Raw genomic sequence first — 12746 nt, forward strand, 5'->3', positions numbered from 1 at the left:
TATGGGATTGCCTAGGGTGGCATCTTGCTGAGGAAAAAAAATAAATAAATAAAACATGCCCCGGTAAAAATCAATATATTAATTTAGAGTGGTGATTCCAGAATAAGTGTATATGATATGATGATGATCGAATTTTGACTAAGCATTGTTATGAAGCAGAAAGGAGGGATATTGAGTCAGGGAGGTAAGACTTAATAAGAATAATAACAATTAGTAACAATTAATAACAATTCTCGGCCTTGAGTCGGGTCTAAGATGAACAGATAATTCTATAAAACATATATTTTTTGTGTTTTATAGAATTGTCATAATATTTATGCTAAATGTTTCTTAAGTGATCTTAGCATATCACACCAGTTTATTATTTACATGGTTTTCCTGTTACATTTAGGATTGTTTTTTGTAATTTATTTAGAAAAATGGTATTTATATTGAATAAAAATATTTTTAATAATCCCAATTGTGATTTTGCCCCTACTTTACCCAAAATTGGGTTAAAACAACAAACATTTTTAGAAGTTTCTTTTTTCATAACTAGATGTAACCCTGCAACTATTTGTAGGAGAATTGAGGGGGGTATATGAGGTGGTTCGTCCAGGGTGCCATTTGAGATGGAAAATTTACTGTTAATTCCATTCAGTGTAGTTTAATTTTCCCTACTGAAACATTGAAGTGGAACTCGCTCGATGCGCACCTCCACATGTCCCAAACCAATCAAGTCAGTGGCAAAGAACAAACTTAACCAATTGACAAAAGTGAAAAAAAAAAACCTAGAGAGAAATCTGGCTCAGTTGAGCACGACCATTTCTCCTCTGACCAATCTTCTTTTTAATTATGTTGGTTTCTTTTTAAAAATGTCTTGGATCATTTTGAAAGGGGAACAGTAGTTGGGGTTAAAGGTTACACAATGCTTAGCTACACTAATTGCCACCACTGCATCGGCTAACAGATCCTGAGTGTTAGACACATTTAATAACTTGTAAAATATGTGGTCAGTACCAAAAAAAAAAAGTATAGTTGCGTCCCAAGTGGCAGACTATATACACTTATGCACTATGCACTTACACACTCAACAGCAAAGTATATGTATGTAGTTTTACTAAGCGGAAATTCAAACCATTTCTCTAATGACATTTCATGGTTGCCAAATTATTAAATAAATGACCAAACTACCAAATAACAACTGCCATGAGTATAACTGCATTCACCATCGGGAAGCGGTATAATCACTCTCGTAGGAGAATTTTGCTTTCACAATACAAAATAAATACAGTAATCCAGCATGTGGGCCCGATAGCTCCGCCCCTTCCAATACGTGAGCAAAGCAGTGGTTGTTGTGTGCGTGAAGTGTCCATCATTCCACACTTCCTTTTACTGGTTAAATATAAGTGCATTATCTGGTTATTTAAAGTGCACTTATTATTTTTTTTGAGTTTTCAGTGTGACTGCATTACTTACACTATTTATACTACAAAATGGCGTAGAATAGTGCATAAGTGTGCGATTTGGGACGCACCTTATGATATGCTTGATAGTACTAAAAATATGTATTTAAAATATACTGCAGAGAAGTAAATTCAGTAAGTCAGTCTCACTGTAAGTCTCTGTGCATATGATTGGCAAAATGTCAAACCATTTGGGGGAAAAACAGTTTGAAACATTGGAAACAGTGTATTGATCTGCAAGTGCCAGCAGCCTAATATACCCTTCTGCTGTTTATCTGCCATTGCAACAGCACCCAAATTGAGCATGTAGATACAGTTTGTATCTGTGCCTTGTGTATTGTAATTCTGTCAATTGTTTCTTTCTTAAATAAGAACTGACTTTGTGCAGTTTGTTTGTTCTTTGTGTCAGGTAAGTCTACTGTGTATAATATTACCAAATGAGGTATACTCAATACAAGGGATGCAAATGATTACTTGATGATTGATTAATTGCCGATCTGTGTGCACAGATTTTAAATGTTAAAGTTAAACATGTATTATTTTTTATTTCAAATGCAAATTTTTTAGTTATGATACTATGATACTAGGTGCCTAGACTGCAACTTAGCCAGAGGAGAAATAGTTGTGTCCAATTGAGCCTGGTTTCTCTCAAGGTTTTTTTTCTTTACTTTTATTAATTGGTAAAGTTCGTTCCTTGCCACTGTCACTACTGGCTCGCTTGGTTTGGGTCTTGTGGAGCTGCACATCGATGGATTTGCTCTTCATTGTTTGGACTTTAAGCAGTGAAAAACTGTACAAAAGGACGCATATCCCTCTTAACTGGGTGCTCAGCCCAAAAAAATGCAAAAGATGCTAATTAAACATTTATCAAAGGCGGAAACACCAAAGCTCCAAAAATACAAATTTATTAAATTAAAAATACTGACATAAAGCGTGTAACGTTTCAAGCCACGCGGTTTGATCAAAAATCAGGTGCTCCTTTTTGTAAAAAGTTTCGGAACAGTACAAAAAGGAGCACCTGATTGTGATGAACACTGTCTGATGAAGAGCCGTATGGCTCGAAACGTTACACGCTTTGTGTCAGTCTTTTTAATTTAATAAATTTGTATTTATGTAGCTTTGGTGTTGCTACCTTTGATGAATATTTAATTTGGACTTTAAGCAGTGAAATTTAATTCTAACTAAACTAAATTTAATCCGACCTACTGTAAACTGAACTTAAACACTGAAAACTGGACTGAGAAAGTTTTAATTTACTAGAACTTTTATGTTGAGCTGCTTTGACGCAATCTACATTGCAAGAGTGCTACAGAAATAAAGAATTTAATTGATACTCCCAAAATCATTCCGCATAAATTCACAGATTTATTTAGCTAAATTCTGCAAAGAAATAACAAAACAATGTCTGGGGATTCCGTCTGGCCACATTGATAACTATTTTAATCGATCCAGCATTAAAATACAAGGTATACTATGTGCTGTGACACACACGTCCACTACTTCACACGTAATCAAGAATATGCAGTTTATATCTTCTTATCTAATCACTCTCTGCATATTGGGGACACATAAAACCCTTTTGTGTGGAAAAAACACACCGAACCTGTAGCAATGAGTATGTGAAAGCAAATTACCTCATGTATACAGTCAGGCAGTGTGCTAAAATAGCATGATATAGGAAGTTGAACAAGGAAAAAAACATTTTGGTCGAGTAAATAAATAACTAAATATGTTTTTTTTTTGTTTTTTTTAATAATAAATGCTTTCTGTTTCACTAGATAATACCTTCAACCCTTCATCTATTTCACAAAGACACAAACACGCACTAGTTGCCAGTGTGTACATCTGAAATGGTACTATTATATATGTTATTACATTAAAGGGCACATAGTTTACCCCTTTTTTATGATTTAATATTAATATTATGGTTCTTCTGAGTGTGCCAGTTTAGGTTCAGTTCAACACACAGTTCAGATGTTTTTATTATAATGTGTTAAAAAGTGTCATGTTGGGGGCATTTACACAGTTTGCTGTTTTAAGGGCATGTTGCTTCACAGTTTCGGCTTCCTGCCCAACATAACAAGGGGCTCCCACGCTCTGTGTTTGCAACAGACAGGCTGACAGAGAGAGAGAGAGAAGCTAAGCTAAGCTAGGATGAGCATTCAGCCATACATGTATGACTCGAACACAGACAAAGCAGAGAGTACAAAATAATTTGTGTCTTTGTATAGTCTTGGTGTACAAGTTCCGAGCGTGTTCTCTGAGACTAATAACCACAGACACTGAATTAACTTTGACTAAGGCACCGAATGCGCCATGACACGGCACACCAGACACTCAGTGACGCGGCAGAAACATGAAGTGTCCTGAATCGTCGCGCCACGCATTCCAGAACTCCAAACACAAGCTTCCACCAGGGCAAACACAACGGCGCCACGGCCACCAAGCCGCTGACCCGAAGCTCCGCCGCATGCACCCAGACAGAAACCCACGCACAGAACTTCGAAATGCACAGCGCCACACCACACAAAAGGTACAAGCAATAATTCCGATTACAGCAATAATGTGGAGAATATTGATCTTGTGTTGAGCCCAATGAGCTTTTCATCAAAAAATAGAGCATGCATGTTTCTTTAGTGATATGGCTTTGACTCACATGCTGAAAATGGTGGACGTGCAACAAGAAACTGAGGATATGATCGTGACGCGAGGCTGTCAATCAATATTGGTGGGCGGGGGGACCGCTCTCCTACGTAAAGTTGCAGTCAGTCTGAAAACCGCTCCAATTGGTCCACCGTTTTTATGTTGTTAAATTGAAAAAAAAAAGGACTGTGTGTGTTTATATCACCCCAAAATGACGGTCTATACACTAAACTTACACACATGTCTGTCCAAACAGATTTATCGCCATAGGTGCCCTTTAAAGAAAAAATGCTGATGCTAAATAAGCAACCATTGCTTGTTTTTATGATTTTACTATCGTATTAGTCTGACTTAACAAAAATAAAACGCTCTTTGATAACAAAGTGTTGTTTTGGTCAGACTGATATTGAACGTTTAGTGTGTGTGTAAATGTACTAAATGTTGCCCAAATCTGAAGCGTACAGAAAAGCACATGTTGTCAACACTCTTATCAAGTAGATTGTAGCTATTAGGCTGTAACTATAGAGCATTAAGGCTCTAATGCTCCGATTGATCCAGTGTCAATAGAGCTTAGATGTCCAGAGTGTGTAAATGTGTGTGTGTGTTTGTGTGTGTCCACTTTTACAGGGTGAGGATGGAGCAACACTGTGTTTTTCCTGCAAGAGATGTGGGGTGTCAGACAGTCTCTTGTTCCTCCGCTTTTTGAATCGATAACCTCATTATTCTCTGTCAACTCAAATCCAACGGCTTCAAACCACAAAAGTCAAAAGAAAGTCGGCTTTTATTGGCATAGGAGGGTCCGGGTTTTGGGATTCTCGCTCAAAACCCCATCCTGTCCTCCCCTGAACCGCTTTTTAAAGATGGAGAGGCTGGTTTCAATGGTTATCACTCACTTACACGCCACTGACAGAGATAAAAGGAGAGCTATAAAAAGAGTCAGGCAGAGATTACCATCACACACATTTGGTTTCTCCCAGCCCAAATCACACACGCTTATGTACTTCATAAAACACACACACACACACACACACACACACACACATACACATATCTGTACCTGTAAGAAGATGTATTGGTCCTGCACCACAAGTGAGTTGGTGTCAATTCGGCCAATGAATGGATACTGCCTACCCTCCTCTGAACACTTTTGTGCTCGGCAGGTAATATACTGCATTTCTGTGAGACACACACACATAGATTTATCAACGCAGGATACGCTTGTGCACAGGAACGCCTTGATCTACACCAAACAAAAAACAGATGATCAATATCTCTCACTCTCACTGGCACACACACACCCACACAACAAACACAATCTAGAGCATACACACAAACTTCCCACACATCTCTATGTCTAGCCAAATTAATCAGTGCTCTCCATTATCAGTCTCTCTACTGGCCATCCATCCTCACTCAGAAGAGAAAGAAAAGAGGGGGTGGGAGGAAAAGCACAGAGAAAGATGTAGAGAGAGAGCAAGGAGGAGAAGAAAATAAGAGGCCGAGACATAAACAACAGATTAGGATTTATACCTGTTTTATCTGTGGACTTTTCTCTAATAAAGAGCGGGAGGAGATAAAAAGTCTTTTAGAAATGGGATAAAGCTATTGTTTTTAGTTTTTCTGTGTTTGGAGAGGGAGATTTTCCTTAAAGGATTGAACTAGCATTGTCATTATGTTAATTAAAACTGGATTTAGTTTTTTGTGAACTATTGTTTACAATGTTGGAAAAGAATTTTAACGTGTTCAAAATCACTTCACTGAATAGTTCATTATATTCCTTTCATGTTCATGATATGCATTACGTGTAAGGTTGTTTATATGTTGTGCATATGTTGTTTCAGCATCTATATCGCAATGTGTGCACATCCGCACATACAGTTGAAGTCAGAATTTTTAGATCAAAATTATTAGCCCTTTTAAGCAATATTTTTTTGAAAGTCTACAGAATAATCCATCGTTTTACAATACCTTGCCTAATTACCCTATCCTGCCTAGTTAACCTAATTATCCTAGTTAAGCATTTAGATGTAATTTTAGCTGTATAGAAGTATCTTGAAAAATATCTAGTCAAATTACTGTCATCATGGCAAAGATGAAATAAATCAGTTTTAGAGATGAGTTATTGAAACTATTATGATTAGAAATGTGTTAAAAAAAAAAAAACTTCTCTCCGTTAAACAGAAATCGGGTAAAAAATAAACAGGGAGCCTGATAATTCAGGGGGGCTAATAATTCTGACTTCAACTGTAGATCTGCAATGCCGAGTTCACATTGCAGTGTAATTTTTACATTTACATATACCAAACGATAAAGCATGCATGGTTTATTTCACTTTTATCTTTGCAGTTTTGCATTTATTTATGCTTGTAATTTGTTTATTACATTTTATACATGATTCATTGCACTACAGAATCATCCCAATCAACCTAAATGAATACATTTGGTAACGCAAGGACCAATTCTCAGTATTACATAGTTGCTAGGTTATTGAGATATTGGCTGCTTATTTGTACTCATAAAGCACATATTCTGTATGATCTTATTCTACACCTGCTAACAAGAGTCTTGTTGCCTATCCAAGTTTTAGGAACAACAAATAAAAACTTGACTTCTAGTTGATCATTTTGTATCAGAAGTGTCTTATATGAAAGGCAAAGGGCTCTAGATTGTGTATATTTTACCAAAATAAATTATGATCATGTTTTGTTTATTTAATTATTTTATTAGGAGAGTAAGGTTTGACTTTACTTAGACAATATTCTTGTCACTTAACAGAAATAATGTACAGTATAGAATATAAAGTCATGGTGCAGTGGAAAAACAATTAATATTGTGTATGACTCCCACGAGACTGTAGTCATACATCTCTGCAATGACTAAAATAACTCATTAATAAAATCATCTGGAATGGTGAAGAATGGCAAAGTCATCTTACCCCAGACATGCTCAATAATGTTCATGTCTGGTGACTGGGTTGGCCATTTCTGGAGCACCTTGACCTTCCTTGTCTTTAGGAACTTTGATGTGGAGCCAGAAGTATGAGAAGGAGCGCTATCCTGCTGAAGAATTTGCCCTCTTCTGTGGGTTGTAATGTAATGGACCATCAGTTTGTTGATGTTGCCTTTCACTCTGCAGATCTCTAACCCCAAACCATGATTTTTTTCCTTCACCGAACTTAACAGATTTTTCTGTGAATCTTGGGTTCATGTGGGTTCCAATAGGTCTGCTACAGCCTTTGTGATGATTGGGATGCAGTTCAACAGATGATTCATCTAAAAAAATTACTTTAAATTATCAAATAGAAGTCAAGTTACTATTTGTTGTTCCTACAACTTAGATTGACGACAAGATTTTGTCAGGTAGTGTACATCCCTAGTCCTACCCAATACCTAAACTACCTTAATAACTATTAATAAGGGCTAAAATAAGGAGTTCATTGATGCTAAAGTCATAATGGTTTGCTAAGAGTGAGAATTGAACCTTTAAATAAAGTGTGACCAAAATTCTTTTCAAATAGCGCTATATAATCATATAATGGAATTGTATAGATACAGTATATCACAATATATATATATATATATATATATATATATATATATATATATATATATATATATATATATATACAGTATATATATATATATATATATATATATATATATATATATATATATATATATATATATATATATATATATATATATATATATCACAGAAAAAAATATCAAAATGTCAGATTTTTTCAATATCATGCGGCCCTAATTATGCCCTAATTATGTGATCTAAAAAAAAACCCGTATCACTCTTACTGTGGATTTGAATTGTGGTGTAAAATGTTTAATAAGAAAATGTTTGATAATTTGGACTAAATTGAAGTTGCTTTTTTCATTTTTGGAGCTTGACAGTGCTCTCTGTTTCCACTGATTAAAGGAATGTGTGGCTATTAGGAAACATTTCTTCTTGTGTTCTATGAAATCCCAAGCAGCCTGAGAGTAAATAATTACAGTATTCCAACTTTTGATGAATTCACTCATGTGACCAAATTAACAATGAAAACATCTCAGATGTGGAACGTTTAGTCTAAACCAAATTTAATTGTGCTATATTTCTCTTCATTAGTTCTGGGTTTGGTTTTCCAGTTCAGTAAACTAGAAAATTCCTTGGTTTGTATTTAACACAGAGGTTACTCGAAAATGTCAAATCTAAATAACATGAATTTTCTAGACAGGAAATTGCAGGAATTTTCACATGCACAAGCATTTTCTAGACCAGGGGTGCCCAGACTTTTTCTTATGAAGAGCAAAAAAACAAACTTAATTTAGGGTGGTGGGCCATAGGTAAATATATCAAACTCTTATTAACTAATGCATATATATATATATATATATATATATGTGTGTGTGTGTGTGTGTGTGTGTGTGTGTGTGTGTTACAGTAAAAATAAAAACAATCCCATTGTAGCAGAATGGAGTTACACTAGTAAAGCTGCTTTTGCCTTGATTTGCCCTGGGGCTCTGTTAGCAGGGCGAGAGGGGTGTTTAAGCTCAGGTAGATCTCGATGAACTCCCCGACTTATTTCTGGCTAATGACAGATACCTGGATTGCTAGAAAGAGATATACGACTTACAAGAGCTTGACTATTAGTCTGTTTACATGGACATCAATAGTTTGATTTTAATGTGATTATGACAATACTCTGATTAGTAGTTGACCATGTAAACAGCAATTTTTGATTAATTTAATCAGTTTAAGGCCATAATCAAACTAAAGAGAAATCGACATGTGGAGAATGGCGCATTATTGAAGTGCAGTACAGACATGTAAACACAACAACCGAACTACTACCGTCGTGATAGGACTTTTCACCACGTTTTGCGACAGGATAGTCCACACACAGACCCCCCAAACCCACACACAAACACACACTTCCAGCAGTTCATCCAGTAAAAATAAAAGTGTCAAACTGCAGTTAAAGTCAACAAATTAAAATCGAAGCACCCGAAATTATATGAAAGTCCAGAGGAAATGTGAATAGCGCGATGACGCGATGACATTAATCGAATTATGTGCTATAACATGTTAAACGGGATCATGAAAGGTACATTCAAACAGCAGCTCTTGTAAACACCTTAGTCTTATTATTCTCTTAATTAGATTAAGGCAAAAAAATTGATTACTGATGTCCATGTAAACGTAGTCTATGATGCCAATTTGGCTTGTTCAATTTACTAAGGTTGCGTGTTTTTTGGATTGTGGGAGGAAACCGGGGAACCCGAGGGTAACCCACCCGAGCACGAGGAGAAGAAAACTCTGCACAGAAATGTTGACTTGTTCAGTCAGGACTTTAACCAGTGACATTCTTGCTGTAAGGCCACAGTGCTAATCGCTGCTGTGTTGCTCAGTCTAGAAAGGAGGGGGAGTTTGGGGAGGGAAGGGGAATTCTTCAAGACGATGATATTGAGATAATAAACTCTGGTTATTTGTAATGAGTTAATAATCATCTGAATCATATGTTAGCTAATGCGGGACCAGCTGTGGTCAATCATGAGCCCGTGATCCTCTCAAAATTAGTTTAAAAATAAACTTCAATAAAAATCTGATTCATTTCATCGTCAAATACGATTTCTTTTAAAGGCATTTGCCCCAACCCTCACCATTATTGTCTCTTTTTTCTCAGATAGGATGGCGGGCCGAATCAAAGGTTACCATTGGCCAACCTAGTTTGGGCATCTCTGTTCAAGACAGTATTTTGTGACAGTAATCTCGATATTTATTTTTCATATTGAAAGATAACAATATTTATTTCGATATGTTAATGCTTCCAGATTTAAAATATTATCCCAAAAATGACTGAAGCCACAAAAATTAGACGGTTCATTAACATTTTCGGCCGATACGTTTTTGGTAGCCGAAAATTCAATACATATCTCATATCAACACACTTTTAGATTCCCATTGTTGCACATTTCTGCTCTGTGATTGAATCTTTGATCAATATAGGGTGACACTTTATTTTGATGGTCTGTTTGTTGAACTTAAGTTACATTGCATCTACATGTCAACTAATTCTTATTTGATTATAAGTAGACAGTTAGGTTGGGTTAGGGTTAGTGTAAGTAGACATGTACTGTAAGTTTCTTATAGTGAGTTGAATGTCTGTTGAAGGAGCAGTATCAATACTCATATGGACCTTCAAAATAAAGTGTTACCCAATATAGAATAAAAAAAAAGTCTTCATTGTTTGTCGGCCCAGCCCTAACTTGTAGTTTGGCCCCCTTAGATACATTGGTCGAAACCAAAAATCATGTGGAATACTGTATTTCATTCATTAGAATGGAGGAGCACTTCAATTCCCAGAATGCACTTCTCATGTGAACATCACTAAGTTCCTCTTCCTGTCATTCTGATTCCTCTTCATTTGGGGTGTGGCCAATTTAATTTATTCTGCAATTGAAAAGGAGCCAGTTCTTCAGTTCTGAAATTTGCTGAATCCACATGGCTGCTCTAAGAAGAACAGACTGATAGATCTGCTCCAAATCCTTCTTCCAGATTTGACAGTCTGAAAAACTAAAGAAGCTTTTGCCGCCTCCACCATTTGCCTGCGCTTGAAACTCAGCTTGGTGTAACCACCGCATCACTCATAACACATTTATATGTATTGTTGTTGTTAGACTGTCTGTAGCTCAGGGCCTGTTGTGTTGTGTCAGGCTCATATCAATAGCGCTTAATGCACAACACTGTCCCACAAGGATAAAACACAAGCGCCAGAACCAAGCCAGAACCATTTACTATCGAATTTACTGTTGTCCACAATTCATCTGTTCATTTTTCACTGCGACACAAGGGGGGAAAAAAGCACAGGGGGCTGAGGAGAAAGTAAGAAAGACAGGGAGAGAGAGAGAGCCAGGGAGGGAGGAAGAGAGAAACCGAAAAAAGCAGAAGAAAGAAAGATGAAATCCGAGGGGCAAACAGAGGAAAGGAAAGAGACTAACGTCCGCTGTCAGTTCGAGCCTCGATGTGCACCAGGTCTGCCTCTTTATCCAGACCACTCAGCGCCCTGAAAATGAAACAAGAAAAAGACAGAAAACACAAAAAAAAGAACAGAAGAGAGGAAAACAATCAGGAAGGGCTCCAGTGGAGAGGAGATGAAGAAGGAAGGAAAGAGAAGGAGGTGCCAGCAGGGGACGGACGGATGAGTACGGTAATAGCATGAGAGTGATGGAGTGATGGAAGAGAAGAGGGAAAGGATGGAGGGGAAGTGATGGACAGCATAATTCCACCGCTCCAGTAGGAGACAGTCTGTCTCCAGTGAATCCTTATTGTTGCTCTGATAGCAATTAATCACACACAAAAACACACACACACACACATTTCACTCTCACAAACCATCTTCCATCGCACACACACTTTCATTTCTTACCTGCCTATTTTCACCTGCATCGCACACACACATTTACCATCATATCCTCTTTCTGAAGTTTTTAATCATCTTAACGTCTTGTCTTTTGTTATCCATATTTTCTTCTGAGTCAGTTTGAACACGTTCACAATCTGATATTAAAATCCTTTTCACAATCCAAAATGAAACCTTTCAGCTCAAATCTGATATTCCACCTCTACAGAGGGCTAGATTGATATTAAGCCCTATTAACAGTCTCAGATTAATATTAATCTCAAACTGAGAAGTGAATCATTTTCATTGCATGTCTTATTTTAAAGCTCCAATGTCTCTGAGACTCCAGTCTGAGATTAAATCGCTTATTTATTTATTTTTCAGATTGCTGCGTAGTTTTCTTCTGATCTCATCACACATTTTCTCATGATCTGGACTTTGAAAACTGCATGTCGGTCACCATTTTTATGGCCGGCAGCAAACTGTAGACTTTGATGTCCCTTGAGTTGACAGGCAATGAAATTAAAGATAAGGATATAGCTTCAATCTCAGTGTCAAACAGTGATCTGGATGTGGTCCATCACTGATAGACATTGAGTTATACCAGCTGGAGTGAGTTCCTGATGTAATTCACTAATTTACATTGTAACATTATACTTTATTTATGTTGATTTGGACAAAAGTGACAAAAAAAACAAACACTTATAAAGTTAAAAACTTAGTTTCTATCTAAAATACTCCTTCTTTTTTTGTATTTCATTAAAATTCATCATGGATAAAAACCATCTGGTGGAAACCCTTGCGCATTAAATATGTATCAGGGTTTCTTCAGCAATACCGAACAGCTTGACTGTTTTCAACATTATAATAAATGTTTATTAAGCACTAATTGGCCTATGAAAATGCTTTCTGAAGGATCATGTGACACTAAAGATGGGAGTAATCATGTTGAAACATTTAAAAAGAATATTTATATTAAATTGAGTTTTCTGCTGTATTTTGAATACTTAAGCTCTATTTTCAATAATTGAACACACACACACACACACACACACACACACACACACACACACACACACACACACACACACACACACACACACACACACACACACACATATGTGTTGACTAAGTTCTCACTGAAGAACTTGGTCAACTGTTAACTTAATTTAACGCTGATTAATTTAAAAACAAGTCACAATTCCCAAGATTTTCACAAACATTGTAATGAAAGGATGATGCTGTTCTTAATGTTTTGAATCTGA

General features: G+C 36.5%; 1 protein-coding gene across 3 annotated transcripts in view; it reads right to left on the reverse strand.

Annotated features, from left to right (window-relative positions):
* sorcs3b (sortilin related VPS10 domain containing receptor 3b) overlaps positions 1-12746 on the reverse strand; it is a 109655-nt gene that overhangs the window by 46161 nt on the left and 50748 nt on the right. For 2 of the 3 annotated variants that reach the window (XR_012393343.1, XM_679014.9), the window contains exons 6-7: positions 11081-11145; positions 5146-5264 (exon numbers count right to left, since the gene is read on the reverse strand). Coding sequence is in view for 2 of the 3 variants with exons in the window: in XM_679014.9 (XP_684106.5) it covers positions 5146-5264; positions 11081-11145 (184 nt within the window). In the remaining variant the exon portion in view is untranslated. The remainder of the gene's footprint in view (positions 1-5145; positions 5265-11080; positions 11146-12746) is intronic. The other variant, XM_073928441.1, reaches the window with a different exon arrangement.

This window comes from Danio rerio, chromosome 17 (assembly GCF_049306965.1).
Source record: "Danio rerio strain Tuebingen ecotype United States chromosome 17, GRCz12tu, whole genome shotgun sequence".
NCBI lineage: Eukaryota > Metazoa > Chordata > Actinopteri > Cypriniformes > Danionidae > Danio > Danio rerio.